Source organism: Aquila chrysaetos, chromosome 21 (assembly GCF_900496995.4).
Source record: "Aquila chrysaetos chrysaetos chromosome 21, bAquChr1.4, whole genome shotgun sequence".
In the NCBI taxonomy this organism is placed as follows: domain Eukaryota; kingdom Metazoa; phylum Chordata; class Aves; order Accipitriformes; family Accipitridae; genus Aquila; species Aquila chrysaetos.
Window position 1 is genome coordinate 23370198 of NC_044024.1, and position 27216 is coordinate 23397413.

At 44.1% G+C, this 27216-nt stretch overlaps 2 protein-coding genes across 21 annotated transcripts in view; both read left to right on the forward strand.

Annotated features, from left to right (window-relative positions):
* Window positions 1-8: 8 nt before the first annotated feature.
* NSDHL (NAD(P) dependent steroid dehydrogenase-like) lies at window positions 9-12930 on the forward strand. Of its 10 annotated transcripts, none has more exons than XM_029997325.1 (8): window positions 9-76; window positions 2173-2223; window positions 4597-4758; window positions 5699-5845; window positions 7266-7394; window positions 9385-9527; window positions 11095-11197; window positions 11913-12930. In XM_029997325.1, the coding sequence occupies exons 2-8, from the start codon at window positions 2203-2205 to the stop codon at window positions 12246-12248; spliced, it is 1041 nt and encodes a 346-aa protein (XP_029853185.1). In that variant the 5' UTR covers window positions 9-76; window positions 2173-2202; the 3' UTR covers window positions 12249-12930. The 10 variants fall into 10 exon arrangements, with proteins under 10 accessions (XP_029853185.1, XP_029853189.1, XP_029853195.1 ...); XM_029997329.1 differs by having other exon boundaries at window positions 63-81; XM_029997335.1 differs by lacking the exon at window positions 9-76 and adding an exon at window positions 81-105.
* Window positions 12931-22634: 9704 nt separating this feature from the next.
* The window catches only part of ZNF185 (zinc finger protein 185 with LIM domain), a 51371-nt gene continuing 46789 nt past the window's right edge, over window positions 22635-27216 (forward strand). For 10 of the 11 annotated variants that reach the window (XM_029997378.2, XM_029997383.2, XM_029997382.2 and 7 more), the window contains exon 1: window positions 22700-22832. The gene's annotated coding sequence lies outside the window, so the exon portion shown is untranslated. Of the gene's footprint in view, window positions 22677-22699; window positions 22833-27216 lie in introns of those variants that run through there. The other variant, XM_029997379.2, reaches the window with a different exon arrangement.

Genomic DNA, 27216 nt, shown 5'->3' on the forward strand with positions numbered 1-27216 from the left:
AGCGGCTTGACACGGGGGGCGGAGCCGGGCCGGGGGTAGGGGCGGGCTGCGGAGGGCTGAGGGCGCCGTCGGTGAGGGGAGGGGAGGGCAGGGGGTCGGTGCGAGGTGAGGGAGGCTGAGGGGCGTGAGGAGGGCCGGCGTGAGGTGAGGGAGGCTGAGGGGCGTGAGGAGGGCCGGCGTGAGGTGAGGGAGGCTGAGGGGCGTGAGGAGGGCCGGTGCGAGGTGAGGGAGGCTGAGGAGCGTGAGGAGGGCCGGCGTGAGGTGAGGGTGGCTGAGGAGCGTGAGGTGAGGGAGGCTGAGGGGCGTGAGGAGGGCCGGTGCGAGGTGAGGGAGGCTGAGGGGTGTGAGGAGGGCCGGGGTGCGGGGAAGGTCATGGGGGCTGTGGAGGGGCAGGCTGAAGGCAGCAGAGCCTGCAGGGCTGTGAGGAGGGTTGGGGTGTGGGGTAGGTTGTGGGGGCTGGGGAGCTAAGGGGGGGTAGGGGAGGCTATAGGGGAATGCGGGGTAGGTTGTGGGGTGTGTGGGGAGGGAAGCTGGGGGCGGGGGAGGCTGCAAGGCTGTGAGGAGGGCTGGGACATGGGGAAGGTTGTGGGGTGTGTGGAGGGACAGGCTGAGGGGCGGAGAAGGTGGGGGCGGTGTGAGGAGGTGTGGGGTAGAGGGTAGGTTGTGGGGGGTGTGGAGTGGGCAGCTGGGGTCTGAGGTGCTGGGGGTAGGGGAGGCCGCAGGGATGTGAGGAGGGCTGCGGTATGAGGAAGGGCAGGCTGTAGTGGCGTGTGAGGAAGGCTGGGGGTGGGAGAAGCTGGGCGGGTGTGGAGGGCAGCTGAAGGGGTGGGGGGGCTCTGGGATGGGGGGGGCTGAGAGAACTGGAGGGGAACTGAAGACGAAGTAGTTCATAAATTGCATTTTGGAGAGGGGTAAGGCCTGTGTTAAGGGAGATGTGGGGGTAGAAGAGGGGGCAACTGGAGGGTGGATCACCCTGTGCCCATACTTCCAAACCAGCTTGGTGTTCCTGGCTGGGCAGGCACCAATCCTGCCTTTTTTTGGCTTTTTCCTTGCCATTTCAAAGGGCTTTTCAGAAAAATAAAAAATGAAGAGTGCTAAACTGTGTAGCTTGCAGAGTGAGCCAGTCCCACAGATGTATTTGCTTGCGTGAGGCATGGTACTGTGATAATTTTATATCAACATTGGTGTAGCTGTTCCTGGATTTCATCCAGTTGTGTTGGCACTGGTGTTCACGAAGTGAGATAGGTCAGAGAGCTGCTCTGGCTGAAAAACCAACCCAGGCAGAAAATGATTAATTTTCAGCTAGTCATAGCTTTGATCCATCTCAGTGCAGTAGGAAGTAGTGGGATGCACTGACTAGGAATAAAGAGAATCAAATCAGCCTCTAAAGCAGTAGTTTATCACAGTGATGGTTTAAAGAGCCCATAAAGCTGTCAGAAGTCTTTGTGTGCAGCTTGTCTTTATGTTGGAAACGGATCTAAATAGACATGTTGTCTTTTTCTGTCTTTCAATTATACCCCACACAGTAGGATCCCAGCTGAGTTGGGAATTTTGTTTGCTATTGCTGGGAGGAAGAGCGTATTTTAATGAAACTGGTGGTATCAACAGCCTGTGATGTGAAAACTTGGAAAATCTCACCACTAGCTCCCCTCTCTTCGCTGATGGGCGCCAGTGAGCGCTGGTGTTTCTTCTATGCTGTGTCTGCTGCTGTGGAACAGGCGGGCATGGTTCTGCTGAACTGCTTGAACTTCAGTTTTATTTTGTTGTTCCTAACACCCTTGAGCAGCTATATTTTTGAAGAGGACATTGCCAAAACCTGCAATTGTGTTCATGTTATTTGGAATATAAATATTCAGACTTAAAGGAAGTGCATGAAGTTAATACTAGCTAAAATAAGATGGTGCCTATATTATCAAGGGTATTTTATTGTATTAAAATTATGCCTTTGAGAAAGCTATTTGATCTCACTGTTACTCTTGTACTGCTTATTTTGTTCAGTAGGGCAGAGAGAATTAGCTCACTTTTTTCATGCTTCTGCTTTAGCATAATGGCTTCAAACTTTGATTTCTATAACTAGAAATGTGTTTTTAAAAAAAAAGTTTGGTTTGTGTTAATGGCATGCTTAAGTAAAGTATTGTATTGTGAATAAAATAATATTCTCCTTTTTTAAAGGAATCAGGTTGATAGTGAATCATCTGAGAAATGGCCACACGCCTCAGATCGGTAAGTTGAGGACTTAAACGATGCTTTATGAAGACTTGTCTTGCAGAAACATATTTTCATAGTTGCTTCTTCTGAATATTGCTAGGGATGACATGAGACTGTTCCTGCATTAATACTAATTCTAGAGGTAATGGCAGGGGAAAAGTGATTTTCCAAGGAATCATTTGCTGTGTTTAGTTCCAAAGAGATCCAGGAATGTTCCAACCCCTGCAAGAACACCAGTGGCCTTGTCAGTGCTGCCAAATCAATTGGCCTGGAGGTTTAGTTACTCCAGGATCATTTCTACATGCCTTATAACATTATTCCATGTTGTAGTGCAGGTGAAGGCCCAGTTGAGGTCCCTGAGACCTACTAGATCATTGTAACCTTTTCTACGATTACTGCATTGGATATAGGAGATTAGAATATGGGAAGTGTAACATTTTGCTTAGCTCAGAGAGATGTTTGGACGTTACTCTTAGGAGTACATTTTATTAAGCTGTTCTGTTACATTACCTGTGGTTCTTGTTTATAGAGATTTCTACCTTCTGAACTATTTTCTTATTAATTCATATGAAGCTTATGGAAGACCAGTGAATCTCAGATATTTAGGAAACAAAGAAACAAAAAAACCAATGTGGTGTCATGGTAGAGAGTGTGAACAAGCTGTTGTATCTTCACAGCACAACACTAGATAGGTAGCAATTCATATCCTAAAATCAATATAGTCATGCATAGCCTGGCTTTCTACCTGCATTTTTTAAACCAGCTAATTAATCCAGGTGCAGCACTGTTAGCTGCAGTTATACTGATTCTGGTCATTGAGTTGGTTCATTTAGTACTTTCCCAAGAGGTGTGTGTACTAGATTGTATTGTGTACTAGATTGTATTGTATATTATAAATATGCACTAAGGATTATTAAAATAGTCTGCTTCTCATCACCAGTTAGAATAGTGTCCTTATACTTTGGCAAGTGGAAAACTATCATACAGCAAAACCTGGACTATCTCATCTGTACCGGTAGAAAACGATTCTGATGTTTAAAGCCAGACAGAGGGCGTCATTCTGCCACTGTAAAACTTCAGCTCAGCACATCTAAGTGCAGTCTGCAGTTTGGGTGCTCTCATTTTATGAAGACCTCACTGGAATGAGAAAGGGTACAGGGGAAGGCAAGTAAAAAATATCGATGGAAGGGAGTGACTGCCTTTTGAGGAGAAACTGAAAAGACTACACCCCTCAACAGGGAGAGGACACCACAGAGGGGAGGGATGTGACAGACTTTAGAGAATCAGGAAGCTGATGAGTAAAGCAAATGCAAAACTGTTGTAGTGGGGGAATACAAGGAGAGTGAACTGCAGAGAGTCCTTAGACTCACATATTCTATGTTGTCTGTTCTCTTGCAGCTATCAAAACCAAATAGGCCACTGGGCCAACCCATTAGAACTTTCAATTTTTTTTAATCAGACTGTACTTTGCATGCACCATACTAAATAACTGGTTATGATTTAATGTAACTGAGCAACTGCAGTGAACTATTTTAATTTCTGTTGTGGATAATCGACACTTTGCAGTAGAACCGTTGTTTAAGGATGTAGCACTTAGAAACTTCTGAACAATTGTCATCTTTGTGTGGTTTCACTGGGTTGAAATTCCCTTCAGCTTGATAGAATAACTGCAGAGGTGGGTTTTTGGTAGCAACAGTAAGGAGCAAATCTATTTCGAACCAGGACAGAGCATTCTTTGTGCAAAAGCTTCCTCAGACTCGTTGCTTGTATGTTCTGTGCTGGCGGTAAGGTCTTCAGTCTTAGTCCAGTTAGACGAGTGACCAGGCTGGAATCTGTTAATTAGTGCCTCTAGCCATTGATTTTAAAAAGCTTAAAAAAAGAAAGGAAGAACTAATGACTAACTAAAAAGGACAAGCCTTGCCTTTACCTGATTGCTTTTTTGGCTTGGAGAAGCCTAGGTTTCACATGCTCTGAAAATAGTTTTGTCCTTGCTAACAGTGACAGCTTTAGTATTCTGAATTATCTGTGCCATGTGGCTGAAGCAAATTCTGTTTGCTTTACCATCAGGGCAGCGTTTGTCAGAGCCAGTCCTCTTTTCCTTCCCTACTATGTGAGCCACTTGGTTATGAGGCAGAGTCCTGCCAAAATACAAGCCAGCATGTGAGCCATGTGGACCATTAGCATGTCTGAACTTTTAAGTTACTGTGATAGCTCAGACATATTGAAGAGTCTTTTGATATCTGAATTTAGACTCCTCCAATTAAACTAGCTACTGACTAGTTGTGCAAAATTCCAGCACACTTTGATCTGGGGAAGTTCAGATCAGTTTACTTGCGCAGTTTGTTGGTGTATGTCTGCTTGCTAAAGTGCTTTTCTCCCTGTCTACAGGTTGGTAAGAAATGTACAGTGATCGGCGGGTCAGGATTCTTAGGCCAGCACATGGTGGAGCAGCTCCTGGAGAAGGGTTACGCAGTCAATGTGTTTGATATTCAGAAGAGATTTGAAAATGACAGAGTGCAGTTCTTCCTGGGAGACCTTTGCGACAAAGAGGTACAGACCAACAACGGTACATGACATGGATAGATAGAAAAGATGTCTGTTTAAATAAATGTTCATTCAAATAGCTCACCGAGCCTTGCCTGAAGCACTAAAACACCTGAAGGCATTGCACAGGTTGTGAAAGGGTATGTAGTATGCCCCCCAACTTTTCCCTGTGAAGTCAGTAGCCTAAGCAGTTTTCTGTGGAACCCTCATCTAGAACATTTAAAGAAATATACTTGATGTCTGCTTGAAGCTGAAAAGAACAGAACTTGTTTCTGTATTATGATTTGCATTACTGTTAGCTCAGATATACAGTCTAATTATAATCACTGTTGGTAATTGCATGTGGGTGCTCTCCTAGCTAACCTCAGCTGCATGAGAACGGCAGAATGCATTATTCCTAACAGTTAAGGCATGCTAAGAACTCTTGCCTTAACTCAGTCATGTGTGCGAGCCTTGGCAAAAACATTTGTATGCAATGTGAAGAGACGTCTCCCCACCAGTATAAAGTATCATGTCTCAGAGCTTTATGACAGTTATCTCAAACACAGACAGTGCCATGGGGTACTGTTGGCTGTTAAACCTGCTGCTTGTTGAGTTTTCTGACTCCTACCTCCAGGTTATTTTGAGTCTCATACTTGCACTTGAGACTATTGCAAGTAGTTAAGTCTAGATAGCCTCCAGATCTCAGAAGGTTCCTAGGTTCTTCTCCGGAAAGAAAAGATGATGTAATGCATTTTTGTCTAGCAAGAGAGGACGTTGTGAAGATCCTGGACTCTAATCCTATTCCAGCTGCTCACCTTTGTGGAAAGAACATGACTTGAAACTTAGTGGTTTTGTTTCCATGAGAAAAAGAACTGTGTTTTATTTCCTTCCTTTTTTTTTTTTTTTCCCTGAGTAGGCACTATTGCTGTTGCTTCATTGCTGTCTCATGCAATGTGTCTTCTAGGCTTTGCTCCCAGCTTTACAAGGTGTGTCAGTGGCATTTCATTGTGCATCACCAGCACCTTCAAGTGACAACAGGGAACTGTTTTATAAGGTGAATTTTATGGGAACCAAAGCAGTCATTGAAGCCTGCAAAGAAGCCGGAGTGCAGGTAAGAGTAGGAAAGCACATGGAGACTATAAGATGCTGATGTGACTTTATAACAATTGGAGCATGGACCAATTTCAATCTAGTTTGATAGAGGGGCAAAGGTCTGTGAGATACTGAACTGCTACTTGTTCTGTGAAAATTAGTAGAATAGAGAGACTCTTGGTCTCCCGCTTAGTGTCTGGTTTAAGCTCAGTCCATGTTTGCCACAGAAAACCTACACATTGCAATATTCCTGACTGTAGGAAAAGCATCCATTAAAATTTGTCCTACTAGGTGTCTGGTAATCACCCATGGGAGAACCATGACTGACAAGTGGATTCTTTCATGCTTTAATAAGGGGACAACTCTAAAGATAGCTTTTCCAGCAGTGGAAGTATTGATGGCATCTATTACCTATGTGAATTCTTTGACATATAATGAGAAGGAACACACTTATGCCATAATCTCAGGATAATTTGGTTTAGAAAGTCATTTGCCCACAAAAGAAAGCCAGAGGAAACCAGGCTGCTGTTCAGGCAAGGTTGTGGGTTTTTTGTTTTTTTTCTCCTTATGTTATGTTGATATCACATGAGTTTTCATTTAAATTCTTAGCAAATTTTCAAGTGCAATGCCTGTGAAGATCCCTTAGTTATTCTGGGCAGAGATGTTGCCCCCAAAGCATGTATTTTGTGCAGTGTCCATGTGCAAATACAGAAGTGATAATGTTTAGAATTAAATGATGTCTATCACACAGGACTCCCGGCCCCACAGTTTGTTGTATGTTGGGTTTTTTTTCCCCCCTCATGTAATAAGCTGTTGTAGGAAATGGGCCACGTGGTGTTTACCTTCAGGCTTAGTCTGGATTCTGTCAGAGCAAGGAGTTAAGTCTTGTTGGAACTTGTTGGATATACTCATCTTTCTATTACAGTGTAGATCTTATTTAAAACCACATGTTTCTGATTACTCAAATACATCACTGACTTCCTGTTTTGAATCCACTAGGGTACGTTTTTATCCAACGAAAACATCCAAGATAAGAATTCTTTTTGGTTTAATCTACTGTGATATCGTTATCGTCAAGATGAGCAAATATCTCTTAAAAACACTTGTTGCATGTTAAGTGCTAAAATGTGCCAAACCAAGTGGGCACTCTGATTTTCCTGGAGATGTTTTCCCCTTGACTGGCTGCCTTACATGTTTGTTGGAATGTTTTAATCTCCTTTAGGTAGCTCTAAACAGTGTGACAGAGTCAATTAAAAGACTGGGAGTTTTCTTACCTGCAATCACAGATCATCTTCTGTTAGCCCACGTTCTTCTAGACTTGGATTATTATCTGTAGAATCAGTTGCTTAAACATTATTATTGTCTTTACTCAGCCTTCGTAAATAATGACCCTTTTGGTTTAGGTTTTAAACAACTGTTTTCTTTCACATCTGTTGCAGAAACTGGTGTTAACTAGCAGTGCCAGTGTAGTTTTTGAGGGCACAGACATAAAAAATGGATCAGAAGACCTCCCTTATGCAAAAAAACCTATCGACTATTACACAGAGACAAAGATCCTACAGGAGAAGGTATTTGTCATAATATGGTTAACGTTGTTATTTTCGATGCTTAAAACTGCCCTTCTAAAAGTAGGGCATGCCCTAGGGGACACAACAGACTCTTCAAGACTGAACAGATCTCTCTTGTTCTCCAGAATCTCTCTTTCATTAGAAAGAAGTATCTCATTCTTACAGTTGAAAAGAAAACCTGTGCAGAATCATGCATATGCCTGCCAGAGTTTTCAGAGTATAACTGAAATAGAAAATTCCCTTCTTTTAGACAAATCTGTCTGATTTTAGCCCTCTTATTCTCAGCATAAAGGCTAGTGAGCTGTGGATTCATTTGTTCTGTTACAGACAAGTATGGCAGCTGGCTGCCACTTGCATCTTTCACAAGTGACCCACATCCTTTTCCCTAGGCATGCTGATGGGTTGGTCCAGGGGATGCTTTTCTAGCAGCTGTCTAGCTGTTGAAATACATAAGTTCGAAGTTATGTCTTCCTTGGCTGATGAAACTCCTAAGTAGTGTATTCACTTAATAAAAAGAGAATAAAATAAAGCTGTGACATAAATTACCAAGGAAGTTGAATGAAATAGTGTGTTACGCTACAGAGGTGGTTTCTAGAGGAAGAATAAAAGAACTGGCAGAGATACTGCTTTCATTGCCAGAGCCATGTGATAATCCCATTTCTTAACTTATCCAGCTTTGTTTTAAGAGCAGATGAGGGGAGTTTTTTGCCTTCTCTGCTCCTACTGGAAGGCTGTTTCAGAACCCCATTTACCTGAATTGCAGCCTGAAGTTACAGTCGGGATTGTGAACAAGTCACTGGGGAAGGAGAAGTTGAGGTGGAGATGTGGACTGAGTTAAAGGGGCATGGCAGCCTAATAACATGTTGTAAGCTAATGCTATTGGCCATGTACTGAAAATATTCTTGTTAAAAAAGATCTAAAAACTTCCCCTACGTCTGAATGTCCGCTACTTTGAACATTAGCAGATCACCAGCATCTGTTCTATTTCAGGTTCCTAATGCTGCAGTATTTGTGGTTTAAATATGGTATGACAATGTTTTAAAACAAAGCGAACAAACATTTTTTTTGAACTTTTTTCAGTGGCTTGCATTTCAGTTGTGGAAAGAATCTATGCTTTTTGTGCCTGAAGAATATAGACTTGCTTCCATACTGAAGCTGACGGTGTGCCCTCTAAACTTGAGCATTAGCCTTTAAGGACTTTTCTTACGTTCCTTGAAAAGAGCTTAATTGAAAATGCAGCATAAAAACATCTGTTCATTCACAAGCATAACCACTTTGCAGCAAAGTGGGCTAATAAAGTGGAAGCTTGTGAGCAGCAATCAAGTCTAGCCCACTATGCTTGTAATTATGTCTTTGTTTTGGGTGAAACAGAAAGTATTCAGTGTTTATTTGTATGTGTTTTTCTTGGATTTTTGATAGAAAATCCAGCAGCTGTTAAAAATTAGTAGAACATGTTGTTTGGGAACTCCCAATAGATTAAATCTTCTTCAGAGTTGCCCTGCTAAATCTGGTTAGCGCTGCTAGGAAGATGGGATCACACCCCTTCTGAATGAGATCAAGAAGGCCCATGATGGAAATCTTCAATGATTGATGAGAGAGATGGAGACTGAATTGCTTAGTGTCCTTCTTTTCTCCTACATGTCCATAAAGAATTCATGGTGTGAAGGAACTTTCAAAGCTCCTCTGGTTTCTGTGGTGTTAAATGAGAGGCGAAGAGTTCCCTTCCTTTGCCTGTCAATTCGTTAAGTGTTCAATAATGAAAACAGATTTTTGTCTGTTTTTCTCATTAAAGAGAAGTGGAAGAAGAGATGGGAACAAAGGAAGGATCACTTGTAAAGGCAAGGGTGGACAGTAATTCTTCCACCGATGTCTTCCCAAGGAGATGGGGGAATGCCCACCCCCTTTAGTGATGATCTTGGAATATGTTACTAAGCTGTATTTTTCTTCCCAGCCTTTCTCTCCTGACTTGTTTATCTTTTTTTCCCTACAGGAAGTGCTCAGTGCAAATGATCCATGCAACAATTTCTTCACTACTGCTATTCGTCCCCATGGAATATTTGGTCCTAGAGACCCTCAGCTGGTTCCCATCCTCATCCAAGCAGCTAAGAGTGGCAAAATGAAGTTCATAATTGGGTGAGCAAGGCTCAGTCATTTTATAGTTTTTGTTAAAATTGATGCTGAACCTACAAAGCCCTTTTGGAAGGGAATTATATTAAATCAGTAGTGTTGTTGTGGCATGGAAAAAAGTACGTTTCTTTAATTTTTCACTTGTGACCCAGGATTCTGTTTTTTAAAAAACTTTCTGTGTTAGGGACTCATGCATGCAGATGGTAAGTGTTCATAATGCAAAAAGAATATCGGTGGGGAAAGCTGACATAGCTTGAGCTTTCTTTGCATTGTCTAAAGAGCTGTCCTTTTAAATATGAGAGAGCTCAGATTACTTGCTGTTAATTAATATACACTTCTGGTATTTGAGGTTCTTGCAATTCAAAAGCCTATATGGCAATGTTTTAATATTTCTGATTATAAGATCAAAGATATTTGTCTTGTTGTGGAGCCTTGCAGAACTTCTAGTGGACCACTGAAATTTTAGAGCAAGAAATTGTTCAAGTTACTACTAAGGATATTTTTATCAATTGTATTATGCTCTTGAAAGAAATGTGCTCTTTAATTTACAATAGATTTTTATTACATGCAAGGAGCTTGTTTGTGTGTATATGTGCACATGTGAATATGTGCTTCGGGTAGGAGGAAGAAAGGGAATAGGGTTGTGGTCTTTTTGGTGTTGGGTTTGGTGGGGTTTTTTTGTTTGTTTGTTTGGTTTTTTTTTTGGTTCTTATTCTTCCTTACAGTTCAATTCTGAGTCCATCCCTCAAACTGATCTGTGAGCTGCAAACATACACAAACTCAAGGTTTCCACTTTGTGCAAGTCTTCATTCTCTTCCAGCTCAAACATGCATTCCTCATTTAAGCTTTCCTACCGCTATACAGACCTGTATATCCCTTCCAAGAAAGCAAATAAAATAGTTATACATCCATGAATGTAGGAAATGAAAATCATTCTTTCTCAGAATGTTGGATTGCAGCAATACTGTTTTTATGGCCAAATGAGCGTGGTGATGGTTTTGTAACAAACGATTTGTTTGATTTAGCTGGACTCTTGAAAGTGATATGCAGATTCATTTTCATTTTCTCTACCTGTGCAGAAATAGATTTAACACAATGGGTTAAATCTGTTTCAGCTGGGGCTGATGTTGGCTTATTGAGGGAGTAAGTTAGAATTTCATGAGCCAAGAAATCCATAATTGAAAGCTTGTCCTTAAGTGACTTTCTTTGTGCTAGTTACCATTCTGTTTGTATTTGTTCTGCTACTGTGGATCACTCTTCTGATTCTGAGACCTGTAGGATCTGCAACACCTAGATACTTGGTAACGTGAGGTTTAAAAATGGTACTGTTACAGGAATGTAAACTTTGAGGGCCTTGACAAGAGCTGAGACAGTAACCGCCTTTCCTCTGTCTCCAAAATAACACATAGTGATTTCCTCTCTCTGACAGGGTATAGCCTGAAGTTGCAGCACAACAGAGCAGAAGAGGAATCTTGGAATAAATACATCTTGTGTGAAAGTCCTTCCGTTTGCCACAAGCAGATTTTCAGCCTAACTTGCCTTAGGGCTAAACTTCTTCCTTTTGTCTGCACAGGGATGGAAAGAACTTGGTAGATTTCACCTATGTGGAAAACGTGGTCCATGGACACATCCTAGCTGCAGAAAATCTTCAGAAAGACTCTCCTCTGTGTGGGAAGGTAAGGAAGGACCTAGCAAGGGGAGGGCAGTGGGTGTCCCCTAGCTGAACTTCATCTGCAAGCCTCACTTGGCTTCATGTGTCTGCTCTGTAATTTATGCTGATTTTTGTCTGTGCTGAACATCGATCTTGGAGATGAGTGGAACTAGCACACACAAATGGGTCAATTTTTTTCTGTCTGTGGGTATAATGAATGGTTGCCCATCTGGTGACCATTGTGTGCAACCACATGGGCTAAGATGTATGAATATACTTTAACTTCATGCTATAAAACTCCTTGTGAAAGGAAATCCAGGCAGAATTGTGGGCAGCCAAGATGCATACATAAGAAACATAGTTATTTAGCTTTTACGGCAGAATTCAGAACAGATGAAACACAGATTTTCATGGCACCACCGTGCTCTGGGCACGCACTGTACATACAGCTAGGATGCTTTAATGTGTTTGCGTTGTGTTGTGTCATTCAGTTTGTTTGACCATTTATGAGTAATGTTAACCTCTAGGGTGTTGGAAGTAGCTGGCTTTCTTAGCAAAGAAGGGGTTCATCACTTTTCAGACAGAGGTGGTTAGTGCAAAGCAGTTTCTCATGAAACTCTGCTCTCAGTCAAGTCAGGGATGTCAGTCTGCTCGTGAACATGAGATGGGCCATCACAAAGACAAGTTTGTGAAAACCATAATGATTTTATCACCTGGCTTTTTGTCTTCCTCTCTTTCAGGCATTTCATATCACAAATGATGAACCAGTTCCTTTCTGGGCTTTCATGTCCCGTATCTTGACTGGCTTGAACTACGATCCTCCCAAGTACCATATTCCCTATTGGCTGGCATATTACCTGGCCCTATTCCTGTCTCTAGTGCTGTGGCTGTTAAGTCCACTGGTCACCATCAAGCCCACTTTTACCCCTATGCGGGTAGCGTTAGCTGGAACGTTTCACTACTACAGCTGTGAACGGGCCAAAAGAGACATGGGCTACAAACCAGTGGTGAGCTTGGATGAAGCAATAGACAGGACTCTGCAGAGCTACCCCCACCTACGCCGGGCTAAGGCCTGAGAAGTCCTAGATGGATTTTTTTCTACTTGATTTTCCGAATTGCTTTGACATCTTAATGTGAACACTGAAGCAAATTTCACTAATTCTCTGGAACAGGGAGTTTTACCGAAGTCCCTCCTCCTCCTCACCATTATAAAGACAGCTTTATCTGGGTTGAAAAAAAACTCATGTAGGAGCTGTGCTAACAGTTCTTTTCTTTGATGTGACTTCTTGTTTTGAAACAGCTGCTGAACCCTATGGACTATGAATAAACACCCTGCCGTGCCCTCTTCAGTCCCAACCCAGCACATCAGCATTCCTTCATCTTCTCTCTCCACCCTTGTCCTCTGTTTTGTTGCTCTGGTGATAACAGCCACCTCTTCTCATAGCTGCAGACTGGTTAATGAAATACTTCTCTCGATTGGTTCCTCTCTGTGGTTTGGCTTTTTTCTATACAAGAGCAATGAAAGAGAGGCTCATGCCAAAAAGGAGTTCTGCCACTATCTCTTAAATCATTGAAGCCAATTTTGTTATTCCCTCCATGATTGGTGGGTGATTTGACTTCTTACTGAGGCATCAGAAGGAAACCTGAGAAAAGGCATGCTAGGCCTCTCTTTGTAAGGAAGCATGTGCCTTTGTGTCTGCAGAAGCCCATTTCTATTCAAAAGCAACCCAAATAAATCAAGAAGAGATGACTTCCTAATTTTGTGTTCCATCTTTGAAAGGGCAGATCCCATGCTGAACATCTCAGCATAAACAGGATTTTAATCATTCTGTTTGTGGGGGGAGAAATCTTTGCTGTGGCTGTTGTCAGTCAGCACATACTATTTTACCATAGCTCACTTATTTCCCATAAAACCTGCATTGGTTGGAAGATCCAACTGCACAAAGCTCTCATCTTGCCTGACATGTTATTGCTGGTAATGGTGATTTTTATTGCTTTGACCACTTAGTATGTGAAAAAAAACTTTTCCACAAGAAAATGGTTATCATAATTCTATGTTGACCAAGCTGTTTAGTTTGACAGTTACATTAAGTGTACTTTACCCTATAATCTTTCTAAGTGCTTCAGTTCTGTTTTGTTTCTAAATGAAGAGTTTAGGTTAGAGTTGGAACTTCCCTCCATGCTAGTTCCTGGGTCTAGAGGAGTTTTGGTGTTTCAAATTTCATAAGTATGGGAAGTGCCTCACACAATGAGCCTTAACCTCATCTGGGAGCTCGATATGCTGCAAGAATCCTATAGAAATTAGTTTTATTTTAACTTCTGGCTGTTTTCTGGAGAGTTTTATGTTGGCTTTTTTTTTCCTGGAAATTTTTATTTGCTGCTTTAACAGCTAGCTAGTTTTACTGACCTTTGCCTTGCTTGATCTTGAAGTAAATACTAGCCAGTTGCTTGGGCTAGTTCACACAGTTCTGGTTTGCACCAGTCATCCACCTTGGCCTTTTTTTTTCCTTTTTTTTTTCCCCAGCCTGTAGGGTTAAATATTTAAAGCTTGAATTCTAGAGTGCAATTCTTCAGCAGTGTGTTCTTAAAAAAAAAAAAAAAAAAAGCCCTGTGGTTCCTAGGTTTTCTGGAATCTGCTTGTGTCGTCATATATCCCATTTCAGTGGGAGACAGACGCTGCTTTCAAAGACCTGAGCTGTGTTAGCCTCCATGTGATGCATCAATGTGCCAGCACAAATTCAGTGTTAATGGAAAGACCTTTTCTTCCCTCACTGCTTCTGTGTGTACCAGTGCCCCATCTATATAAAAAAAAAAAAAAAAAATTGTGACATATAAAAGGAACACTCATATGGTGAAACCATGCCTGGCTGAGAGACATGGCTTTATTCCCAAGGTTTTGTAAAAGGCCAGGCATCTCACCTGCTTTAAGGGGTGAGGAAGGACTGGAGTATGTTTGTTCCTTGCTCCTTTCTGTAAAGCTGGGCCCACTTCTAGTTTTTGTAATGTAGTTGACTGACGCTAAACTCGTAGCTCGTTACTAGAAGAATGGCTTTTTGTGAAAATGGACAATTCAGACGCATCTCTGCTATGTGCAGTAGAGGTAGCTGCTAAACCCAAGCTGGTGAGTACAGAAAGCCCTGAAGGACAGTGTGTTCTAGTTCAGATGCAGTGCTGCACAGAAAAGATGGTACTGCTTTTGGGACTCATGGTGCAGCGCAGCAGAGAACTCCAGCTCTTCGTCTGAGAAGTAGGAATAACACTGCCCTCACACAGAGGTGGTGTGAGAATAGGATTGTACTGAAGTGAAAGGAGCAAGCACTATGATTACTTGAAGTCAAACATAAAAAATAGGTAAAAGCACATTTTGGCCTCTAGATGGCATTTCCCAGCTAGATCTGCCTTGCAGCTTCAATCGGTCCCAAAAACGCTGTCTCTCAGTCCTTGGACAACGTTCCAGTGGAGGGTTACTCATCTCCCCATGTCTTTGGAGGACTGTCAAGGTAAGAGGTGAAGGTAACAACCAGAAGGTGCTACAGAAACAAGAGGCACTGGAAGTTCAAGTCTGCTGGATGAAAAGCAGCAGGCAGTATGGTTTCCCTCACGTGTCTGGTTAATACAAGAAGGGTAAACTAGAGGTTTGCCAGTATGGGGGCGAGCAGTTTCCCAGAGCTGGGCATGGAAAGAAGCATTGCATCATGCTGAAGTTGGTTTGACTTGGTACTCCCTATATAATTAGGTCAGTTCCCAGCATTTCTTCTGGCAGGCTGACTAGCTTCTGTTTTCCAAAACAGAAGTAAACAGGCATTGCTGTGCCTATACCCCTGGCCACAACAGAGGAGGAACCTTGCTTTATCCATAGCCTCTTCTATCCTTGATCAAGCCTCCTCCTCTCAACTCATTTTCTCATCCTAATAAGCACCTGCATAAGTCCCATCTTGCGTTTTCTGGGCAAGCCAATGAGATCCTTCTGTACTTTCCTGCCTGCGATTTATTTGTCATGCCACCTCTTTGCAGCCTTTATCTTGTGTGTGTGTATCAGCAAGCAACCAAGCAGGAGGCTACAAAGCAAAATTGCCATTATCAAAATTTCCTTCCAAATATCTAGGGTCAAGTGTAGTTGCAATCTGTCGTTCTTAGTAATGCTCAACTGGAGCTGCTAAAGACTTCAAAGACTTTCCTATAGCACTCTTGTCGAACTTCTTATCTCTCACTTTGCTTTCCTGGCTTTTTCTTGCTGCAGCTCCTAATTTTGCTGACCTGAGACTGTTTTTGGTTTGACAAGCAGTGGGAGAGATAAAGGAGATATCTTCTGTTGCTTACCCTAGAGAAAGGAGAGGGAGGGAAAGAGAGAGGAATAAAAGTGCTTTTCTAGGTGGAGTTGAGGTAACCAAGAACCCCATTTCCCCTCTTACAGAGAAATTGCAAAGGGGATGTGCACAGGAGGAGTGTTACAGTTAAGAAATACCTTTCAGTCTTGCCCTTAGAGTGTGGGTGAAGCTCTTGTCCAGACATACATCAGTGCCAAAAAAGGAAAAAGGCTGCCTTGAAACATGTAAGAGGAGCAATTGATGAAAAAGCAGGTCAGAAATTATCTTGCATGTCCAGTGAGCAAAAAGGCATGGAGGCAAACTGAAGTCAAGCCTGAGGTGGATCTGTAGGAGGTTTCAGGTGGAGGATAACGTTTGCATCACGCAAGCATGTGGTTACCATTGTGGAAGATCAGTACCTTCAGTGACTTCTAAATACAGGGACCTACTGGTGCATTGCAGTGCTCAAATGCAACCTTTTGTGAAACTGTGAAAGGGGCACCTTTTGATTCAGTAGATCCTTGCATATGTTATTAAAATCTGCTGATGCTAGTGATCACTAAGCACTAGTATAAGTTTCCACACCTTTTAGCACTGCAGAGCCAAACATGGCATGAGTGGGCTGGACTCTGCTCCTTGAGAGAATTGTTTACCAAGTTTTGCTAATGCTTGTGCAAGCCTTTGGAAAGTGCCAGGTCCACAGATGTAAGTGATGGTGCAACTTGGTCCTTATTATGGGAGAAGGAAAGCACCTTGTTTGCCTCAGAGCCCAGAGGAAGCTTGCTGAGCTGGTGATGAGAAATAAATAAGCATCTCCCTACTTGCAACAGAGCATGTTTGAGGTGTTCCTGTTACCTGATTGCACATGTTGTTTTACTGTCTTAGCAATGCCATCAGGCTGGCACTTAGCCGCAGCCTCTCTTGCTCTGTGTTTGCTGACAAGATCATTTTGTCTCAGCGCTGAGAGCTCCTGACCTCCTGTGCAGGTGTGTCTTCATGACCACAGGTGAGATTATTGTATTCTAGCACTAAATAGTCAAGGATATATGATTCTGTTCTGCTACCTGCTATTAGGAAGGTGAGGTCTGGCATTTTGGCAGTGCTTTGTAATGACACCTCATGAAAAACCAGTTTGATTCCCTTGTAAGAAATGGGTGTAGTGGTTTTACACCCTTCTACTCATCACAGCTCTGCTCAGTCTCTACTGAGGCTTTGGTTTTCTGTCACCTAGGCAAAGGCCCAAAGGATTGATGGGTTAGTCACCTTCGTTCCACCTTCAGTGCAAGGATGGGGGCCAGATAGTTACACAGGAGAAAGTGTTATCGAAAAAACGGGAAATGTTCCAATGGAGTTCAGTGTTCTGCAGTGGTGTTGACTAATTTTTTCATGACTAGAAAATACTAAAAAATATTTAAGAATATATTGTAGTAACTGTTCAAATACAAGCTGGACTGGTCAGTGAGGCTGCATGCCTCTGGGCAGAAGTCCATTGCTGTCATGGGAATGATAAGAATTGCTGTGCTACTTGGTACAATTACCTTCCCATAAAATTGGCTGCCTGGATTTTGAGAGTTGAGCAGGTTCCTACCTCGTAGACATTACTGTTTCTGAAGGTATGTGTACTGCACCTCTGGAAAGGAACGTACTGTAGAGTAACACAAACTGGTTTTAAACTGGCTGTTTCTGGAAGTGGTAGCAGTGTGCCTGTGGCAGAAGAGAGCTTAGAGCAGGCTGACTTACCGTAGCAAGAAGAGACTATGGTATAGGCATGACTGCAGTTCACAGTGAGCCAAACCTGCTAGCATGACCTTCTGTGTTGCTAGCTGTGAGCTTTCCTGTGCTTACTCCTGTATGGCTTATCTACTGGGGTTTGGCTAAGAGATCCCCTCTGGGACAGCTTCTGGTCCTCAAGAAATAGAGAGCTCATCTGTTGATGTTTCAGAGCATTGGCAGTGTTTAATGCCCATTGCTCTTCCAAAAAACCCCAAAACTAGCCCACACCCAAACACAAAACTCTCACTGGAAAGCGTCTAGTTTGCAGCTCAGTCCTCAATTTTTCTGGTTTTGTTTCTTGGATGCAAGTGCCCTTCATATTTGCCACGTTCTTTCCTGGATAGTTCCCTTAAACTATGGTCAAGACACTTCTGTTTCTTCTTTGAAAAAAAATTTTTTCTTTTTTTTTTTTACATAAATGGTCAGAATCCTTTAAATGTTTTGCTGTTAGGCATTCTCTCCTGCCTGTGAGTGGTTTATGTGGCTGCAGCTTCCTTGTGTGATGTAATTCTTATGTCCTGCTGATCCCAAAAGATCTGCTTTGCAGTGCACTAAGAATATAAGGGAGGCAGATAAACAGCAGTGAAACAAGCATCAACCAGTGCTAACTGTGAAACATCTTTATGAGAGGAGCTTGTGCTTTTCTCATAAAGGAGATTCAGGGAGAATCCATTTTCTTGTAAAGTCAGATACTCCAGGCTGAAATTTACCTACAGCTTTTACAGGAAAATTTATGTTTCCTAACTGGAGATGGGGGAAAAAAAGCTCTTCTGTCCTGCTCCTCCCTCCTCCCCTGCTGCAGGAGTGTATGTGTCCCTCGAGAAGGTTGTGTTGTTGAAACAGAGCAACAGAATGTTCCTCCTGCTTTGGGCTGGGCTGGGCTGTCTTCTCCAGCACACCTGGATGGCAGTCTTAACTGCACCTTTGGCTCGTGGCCCAAGGAGGGACTCCAGATCTGCAGCAGGGTGTGGGGGGGTTTCAAGCCAGACCCTCTTGGTTTCAACCTGGTACAGAGGAAAAAATGCCCCTCTTGAATTCTGCTCCTGGACTGATGAAAATAAGGGACTTGTTGTTGTTGACTTCAGTACACGCAGGGTTTGCTCCAGAGGTATGTAGCTTAACTGTGCTATTTCCAGATGGTCTTGCCAGTAAGGCTGAGTTGGTGGCTTTCTCCCAAAGCATCATGAATTTGTCAGTTATTTAACCTGTAGCTGCTAGCTTGGAAAAGCTGCTACTTCTTGCAGTGTTGAGAATTACAGTTTTGCTAGCTTCAAAGTAGTATTGGACTGTAGTTGTTACATATATTAGGAGAAAGACACAGTTGCACTCCCCCTACACACACATGTGCACGCGCACACACACACATACTGCATACCGAATCGATTACTAACATAAATCTGGAGTCTTTATCCCTAAGCCTCTTCTAGAAGCTAGAGAGATGATGCTTCTGATCCGATTGTCTCAGTTAAGTGCCTAAAGTGAAGTAAATTGACTTCCCCTACAGACTTACTGGGTGGTCTTTTAGCCTCTGGTCTGGAGCAACCTCGTGGTGCTGCAATTCAGCGGCCCTGTGGCACAGTGCTCTTCCAGGTGTCACACAGGCCTGCCACTTGCTGGCAAAAAACCTTCTGCCTCTGGCCACTGCTGTGATTTTGAAATGCCATGTCATTAAAAACTGAATATGCTCCTGTAATTATGAGGAAGAAAAACACCCATCAGGGTTTCTGTGCCTGCTGGTGTGAGTGACATCCAGCTATACTTTGGAAAGAGTGGTTTATCTAAGAGCTTAATTGGGATAAAACCACAAAGACTTGTTTGGGACTGATTGTCCCTAACCGTTCAAGCTGCTGAGCACCACAGATGTATTTGCTGAGCTTTATTTGCAGTATGGGAGTACTGTGAACTGTGGTGACATGACAGCCCTGGAAATCTCCAGTTCAAGGTAAGCTGTCTCCATGGTTGGCCACAGTTCTTTTCAACTGAACAAAGAGTATGAAAAACCTTTTTTTACAGGGGAAAGAAGAAAAAGGAAAAAAAAGTGTGTTCCTGTCCTACTCTCCTTACTGGGAAATAAAAGACAAAGCTGTGGTTTACACCAGTATACTTGTATACTAACATGTATATACATATATACTACATTTCCCATGGTACGTAATGTCTCAGACCCCCTGGTGTTGTCCTAGTCCATGTGAGAAACATAAAAGGTCCCTTTCCATGTTCTGCCAGTCCTGGAAGACAGCTGTTCTTGAGACTTCCTTCTTTCCAGACTTTTAAAAGTCCCCACTTTCTTTCTTGCTGTTAATTGGGAAACCTACTCCCTGAGAGGTCCATGGCATTCATGCTGTCCTTGGAGGATCCACTTCTCTGCCCCTCTTTAGCAACAGCCATGGCTAGAAGAGTTTCCTTGCTTTACTCTTTCCACAGAAAGTGGTGTTTGGCAGCCATATGCTAAAGGGTGACAAGGGCGCAGTGTTTTAGGGACATGATGTTGCCCTTGGTGATCCTCCTGTGCAGACCTTGAGTCTCTGAAATGCATGAGCTTGATTCTCCTTGCAGTTATGTTACTGCAAATGAAAGCAACTCTCCTGAAGTGAAGGGATATGCTGCTTCAAAACAGATGGGAGAGACACAACTGGAGCTGCTGGATAGATCTCAGGTTTAACCGCAATGATAAGCCAGTACCTTTCATAAAACGTGCTAGCTGAAGCACAGGTGTTGCCACAGTGGAGCAATGCGCTTGTAGGAGACGGGTACCTCGGCCCTGGAGGGACCATGGACATAAGGGGAAGAAGCTGTGTGTTGTTGCCTCTCCCCAGGACTCCAGTTCACAAGTGAATCATGGCTTCTTAAATAAAATGAAACTGTACCCCATTTAAATGGGAAATTAGCTGAAAGAGGGAGCAGATACAGCAGAATAAAGTCCCTTTTATTCCGATGTAGGCTATCCATGTGTGGCAGTTGTAGCAGTATCATAGTTCTCTCTTGGCTTTCCCAGACAAGCCCTAACTCTCCTCTTGCTTTACTCCCAAGAAGCTGCATGTGGCCAGTGTGATGTACAGCAGTGAGTAGGCAAATGCTTTCCTTCACTCAACAAGTGGTGCTGTGCAACAGCCTTACATCTCACAATTGTGTTAGCCAGCAGCTGAAAATATGTAGGTAGTGTTTGTGCCAGAAAACCATGGCTAAATTAAGTGAAATAAAATGTCTCCTTTTGTCCCTTCTCTGAGGAGCATTGCTGCAGGATTAGCACAGCAGGAGAACCCAGGGTGGGACTGATACAGATTTCAGACCGGAGTGGCAAGGGAGCTGACTTCGGAAGTGTAGGAAGGCTGTATAAGGTCAGTGTTGAATCAGTGGGGCTTTGGGTGGCATCAGGAGGTTGAACATGGAGGCTGAAGATTGAGAAGACTTTAGAGAGTTGAGTTTGACTGGGCTTGAATGGTAGTTCATGTCATGGAGGAGAAGCGACTTGCATGGCATTTCTCTGTATCTCAATAGGCTACGTGCTGTGCAGCGTGTCTTTCACTAAAAACTTGTGCACCCAAGCTGTTGTGGTAGAGCTGCCAGCTCAGAAATGCATTCTCTGCTGTTCTACCTTGCCACCACACCCCTGACTTTACGACCTGTCTTTGGAAGTTTTGTACATATGCTTGGACCTGTATTTTCAAGCTAATAACAAAATGTTATTTAATACTGCACCTATCTCTTCTTAGTTAATTAGAAAAACAATTCTTTGCTGTGTTCCTTTCTTCTGAGAAAGAGAGCAATGCTGATAGACAGCTAATGTTTTAGCCTGCATATGTGCCAGTTCAACAAAATAGTTGCCTGCATCTAGTAAAACAACACTCAGCTTCTGTATGTATTGTTTTCGGATCTCCTTATCCATTTCTTTTGGTGTTTAATATTAAGATGCTCATAATAGGTGCTTTTTTTTTTTTTTTTTTTTTTGACATTCATTGTGGAACAGTGTGTTCACACTTGAAAAAAAGCATAGTCCTTAGACCCTGGGGTGTCCCTTCTGCTTGCTTGGCAGAGGACCTATTGTATCCAAAAGGCTGGCCAGGCTATTAGTCACTATTATTTCAGGAAAGAACCTGAACGAACCTTCAGCAAACGATGGGATGACTCAGGGGTTACTGAAAATAAAGCTGCACTGTCAGCTGGAACCCTGAAACAGAGGATGCTTTACTGAGGTAGGGTCTGGGCTGCATTTTAAACAGCCCGCTTTAAATATCTTAAATTTTCCTGAGTTGGACACCCCTCTGAGCCCACTCTGAGCTCAGGGTGCCGCTTTGTGAATATTATGTCTTCTCTCCTGTGCTTATCTCAGCTGGGATCACCAGCAGCCTCTGGGGAAGAAAGCTCATCTAAGCCTGCGCTGCTCCTGGTGTTGCAGCATGAGTGGATCAGAGAGAAAGATCTGGGATTGGAGTAACAACGTTGACATCAGGGCTTTTCAGACGTTATCTTTGCTGTGCTGCTGGGAGCCAGGGATGGGTTATTGGCCCTGTTATAGCACATCCCAGCCCGCTGGTGGTTTGCTCGCCATCCTACAGCAGATCTGTTGCAAAGCTGCGAGGAGAGAGCAGGAGCGCTTCTCTCCGGCAGCTCATCTACGATGGACTCGGTGTTACTTCTGATCGGTTCATAGGGGCAGGTGAAAGTGTGTGCTGGTGGGTGCAGAGGTGGGGAGAAGTCCTGACAGATACCTGGTTGGATTTTCATCACTTTCTTCTTACCAACCTGTGGCAGTCCCAGGCTGAAGCCCTGACTTCTCAGAAGTGCTCTAAACTCACACCCCCAACCACCGGTCTTTAGGGATTGTCAAAAAGTGTATCCAATGGTTTTGCTGTGTCCATTCAGAGACTCACCAAAGCTGGGCCTCAGGGATCTTGCGGTGACCATAGCAATTAGAAGGGGAAATAAACCGAGGAAGATGAGAGTACTTGGCAATTTCCTCTGCAGTGAATAGCGATAATCACACCTGTGTACCTCATTTAATTAGTTAGAACTAGACAATCACTGTTGAGTGCTAATTGCGGTGCCAGTTCCCGATGCTACCTGGGTACCACTGCTGTAAGCCGCTCTGAGACTCAAGGGCTTGCCGGTACCTGGGTAGCAGGGGGGTTCCTGCTCCCTCTTCCTGTGGGGCAAGCCTGTCTGGCAATGCTTGGCCTGAAAAGCAATTCAGTGGGGTGAGAGCTGGGGGGTTGATCTCTGCTGCCCCATTGCAGCACAGGGCTGGGGAACATGGCATTTGCTGGAGAATGCGAGGAATGTAAAGGAGAGCTTACAGGGAGGGGAGACCTTGTCCTCTGAATGGAGAAACCTGTTTGATTCCCCTGAAGGGCGAAACACACCCAAGTCTCCTCCTCAAAACAAGGCTTGGCTTCCAGGAGCCAGCCCTCTCCGTCCGCCTGGCAGGTAAGTGCTCGGCCTCGCCCACAGCCGCCTTTGCTGCCAGGGAGGATCGGAGATATCCGCTGCGAGCCCTTGGGGGGCAAAAGTGCCGGAAGATTGCTTGCAGACTGCTCTGCATCAGTCTTTTGGGGAGAAGCCGCAGCTGAGGAGCCTCTGCAGGTAGGGCTGGGCAGGGAGGCTGGTCCTCTGAGCCTTGCAGAAGGCAGCTGGGGTGCTGCTTCCTTCTCTCCGTGCTTCAGCTGCTCTCTCTGCCTGGGGAGGAGGAGGAAGAGGAGGGCTGTCCTTTCCTAACCTGCTGATGCGGGGATGAGGGAGACTTGAACTGATACCTTAAATCCTCCTCCTGCATGGGGAAATTAAGCTCTTTTCTGTAGTGTGTTGGACCAAAGTGTGGATCTAAAATGGTACTTGAGTACTACAGGGATGGTGTTAGTACAAGTACACAGATGAGGCAGAAGAGGGGAGGTTTGGGTGTGGATCTTTGTTGCTTGCTCCTGTCTGATCACTGAGTTCCCTCCCTGCCCATTGCCCCACGTCTTTCTAAAATCTGTCCCCTTCTTAATTTACTAGGTAGAGCGGAGGGCATGGCAGTGAGCTAACTGGGGAAAAGTCTGTGTAGGCAGGAGTGAGCAGAGTCCAAACAACACAGGTAAAATTTGAGCCTGTGACCCTTGACAGCCTCTTGAGAGGCTTGGAGTAAGCTGCACCACTTTCTGCCTCTCCAGGACCCGTGTGGAACGGAGAGGGGTGCAGATAGAGAATTTTCTCTCTCTCTTTCTCTGCCTTGTTTTGTTTCTCTCTGAATCAGTGTGAAATCAGCACCCTGGAAAGGAAGGGATGGGAGTGGTAAAGCTAGTAGAGAGGATGAGCACCTCCCTCAGTCCTTGCTTCATCCTACCTCCAGGCTTGGTGAATGCCTCCTCCGTTTCCCCATCCCCACCCCTCTGCTCTGTCCTTGCCTGCTCCAGGACAAACCTCTAACAGGAGGACGAGCTGGATTCAGCGGGACAGGTTGCTCCACCATGAGCTGGGGAGCAGAGATGTCCTCCCCCATCAGATTGATCAGGACGTTGTACTTAGGCTAGTTGATTTTATTAATCCAGCCAAAGAAAAAGCATTAAATTTGTTCCCCCAAATTTATCATGTTTTAATTGGAAAACTCAATTTCTACAAATGACAGATTTTAGTTTTCTTTTACAAAAACATTGTTTTTTCTTGGCAAAACTTTGTACCATCTCTGCGATGCCATGAAGCTTCAATGAGGTTTTCTCTCCTGCTCTGTTTGTGGGTCTGTGATACAAATACAAAGCTCTGCCTTTGAAAGCAAACCAAACTTTTTTCTTCCTACTTGCTTTCATCTTTAGACATCAAGGCTTAAGGTCAATGGCATGTGGGTGCGGTAAACATCCTTTACATCCTTCTTCCTTTTCAAATACAGAAATTAGTTGAGCAATTAGGAATTAATGCCTTGTAATTAGAGTAATGAAACTGTATACCCAGAATAGTGAAAAATGATCTAGTAATTTTTGGCAGTAACAGCAGTGAGTTTTTGAGGGTGGTCATGCTGTGTAGGTTTGTACAGCTCCTAGCACAACAGGGCCCCAAGATGATCTCTTGGGATAGGCAGGTTTGCATGCTGCTCTAATTAAGTTTATGCCACACTTTCCTGACTTCAATAGCTCATGTCTTTGCCAACTTCTTCTGGTCGGATTGATTTTTTTTTTTTTTTTTGTGGGGTATGTGGTTGCAAGTGAATTAAAAGAAATTATAACGGTGCATTTGTAGCTTTACAGCTGTTGTCTCAGACACAGCTGAAATGTGTCTGCGTTGCTCATATTAACGAGTTCTGTGCAGGCAATTGCAGGTTTTCATCTCTCTTTTCCCCATGCTCGGGAAGAAGAGGTGTTCGCTGTCTCCAGGTAGCAGTGACCAAGATCCTGAGGAACCTTGGTGCCAGGCTGAGGCTCTTCACAGAGATCCTGCACAGCCAGCTAGGCTCTGTTGCAGCTGCAAGTGCTGGGTGCTTCTGTGATTCATATTAAGGGTCATGTCGGACACCCTGAAAAAGGTGGGCATGCAGTTCAATGACCATGATGCAGTTTAAATTATTTGACTAGCATCATGGAAGAACTGTGGCAGAGGCATAAAAAGTCACCTGCAGTGGAGTAACCACCCATACTCCTCTCCAGCTGACACCTGATTCCTCAAACACCTCTAGCAGTGGTTCCTGCAGAAAAGAGCCTCCTCTTGTAGCCTGGCTTCTCCTTAGAGTGTCTCTGCATGTGCTGGGCAAGGTAGCGATGAACTATTGTATTGCATGAGCATAGGAGGGTTGATTTAAGGTTGCCTGGACTGCTTCAACTATTGCATTCCTGATCATTTGCAAGCTTGACTTTAGAAAAATCTCCTGGTGCTTCTTAAATATCACCAAGTGTGTATGTAACAGTATCAGTGTTAAATAGTCACTGCATGGAAAAGGGGGAAGGCAAGAGTAAAAAGCTGGTCCTTCAGAGAAGCTAAGCATTGTCTAAAATCTGAGGACTCATCACCCTGCCTGTAAGGTTTGTATGGATGACCATTCAGCTGGGATTTAGCATTATAAACCTTTCCGTGGTTATGCATGAGTTTATCTCCATTTGAAAGCCCACAGCCATCCAGTTGCTCCTAACACTGAGCCAGACACTATGTGTGATTTGCATTGAGGCTCAGTCCAAGTCCTGGAGTGTGCCTCAGGCTGTGGGTCTGGACTTTCAGAGACTGCCTGACAACCTCCCACTTCAAACACATTCAGCCACCTGCACACATTCACCCACCTGCATGCATGAGGTGGGATGAGATCCTAAATTGCAGGTTGTGAGTTCACAGTGTGAAGCCTGAAGTTTAATTGCTGTTGCCACTCATTTCCCCAAGTGCAGACAGTGGGATGGAAGTGTCCATCCTTCCCAGGGATGGGATGTTATTCAAATCAGAGCTCAAAGGTGAAATAAATCTAGTTTTAAGAATGCTGGCTCAAAAATGTCACAGCCACTGGGCACAAAGTGCTAATCCGGCATAAACTTCCTTTACCGGTTCAAACTTGCTGAAATGAATTTAAAGGGTTAACTTTGCTCTGGCAGGGTTTATGCTAGATCAGGTACAGTCTATCTGCACTGCTCTTACTTCACAGCAGATCAGGTAACAGCTGACATAAAAGCATAACATTGGCACAAAGTTTGCATTGTGTGCTCTGGCTAATGCCAGAGACATGCAAGTATGTGCCCACGCCTAATCCAGATCACTGGAGGGCAGTCTGACAATACACAGATCTGGATTAGCAATCCTGCAACCTGAACACTGCCTTTCTGGGGCAGGGTGTCTCATGGCTGCATGTAACCTATGTGGGGAAGCTTTCTCTCCCTGGCTTTCCTTCCCATGGGTTTGTAAAAGTTGGGCTTGATCTGCTGAGTGTTAAGCCAAGGTCCCACCTTTCACTTTATGGGCTGCAGAGTAGGGACTCAGACCCTGATTTAGGTCTAGATGACAAAATTTGCAGCAGAGCTTGGGAGGTTCAAATGAAGACGGTTCAAACCTTTTGTAAGCTTTAAATACATTTTAATTTGAGGACCGTGAAGGTCAGAATAGGCATCAATTATCATTAAACCAGGGTATTCTTCCGCATGACTGACCTCAGTCCTGTTTGCGGCAGAGGGCCAGCATTCAGGTCACTGGCCAAGTCCTCCATTAGTACACAAGTTCCTAGCTGGTGAAATGAGTTTTGTGCTTCTATCCAGGAACAGGAGGAGCACGTGAGAGCTCCTTGGAAAGCAGTGTGACAGCATGGGTAGTCTCTGCTAGCAGGCAGCAGAGCCCAGAGCTGCTGGCTGCAGGTCCTGGATCACTGTCGGTGGGACAGGATTGCTGTGCAGTCGGTTGCATAAGCGATGCCATGTGGGCTTTGGACTGAAGGAAAGTAACACTGGTTTAGGACACAGTTTGTAATCTGTTAATGACTTTTCTATTGAGGCACCAAGAGTTTAACTCCCTGTTGCATGGACTAGGGAAGGCAACAGTGCATGGGTCAGCTGTGGGGTACCTGTCCAGAAAGGATCTGACTGATACAGCATTTCCTGGCACAGAGCATCTCACTGCGCAGCTCTCGCAGGAACCAGCACAGTAAAGTGAGCCTGGTGCCCCAGACATCAAAGGGAGATCCCGTCCTGAGACCGGGGAGTGAGGCACTGGGAACAGGAGTGCTGTAACATGAACTCGGTGGCTGGCCTGGGCTGTGAGGACAGTTCAGGAGTCTAAAGGCACCCTGTGGCGCTCTCCAGGAAAGCCGTATTTACAGGATCAAAGCAGCTCTGCTTCCTTTCCCAGGGCATTCATTTAGTCCTCAGAACTAGGTCCAACGTCGGATCCAGCTCATCACCAAGATGAACGGCGGGCAAGGTGGCTATTAGGTGTAAGGGGGCTATTACCGCAAGTGCCCTACAAACTCCTGACAACAGCAGGCTAAAAAATTGTTATTAACATTTTAAAGTTGCAGTTGAGCCATCAAAAAGGA

What these genes read in the sequence shown, in the direction of transcription:
- NSDHL (XM_029997325.1), top strand. Translation starts at nt 2,203, where the DNA reads ATGGCCACACGCCTCAGATCG. An exon ending in GAGACCTTTGCGACAAAGAG is followed by an intron (nt 4,759 to 5,698) that starts GTACAGACCAAC and finishes TGTGTCTTCTAG; the next exon opens with GCTTTGCTCCCAGCTTTACA. An exon ending in ACTCTCCTCTGTGTGGGAAG is followed by an intron (nt 11,198 to 11,912) that starts GTAAGGAAGGAC and finishes CCTCTCTTTCAG; the next exon opens with GCATTTCATATCACAAATGA.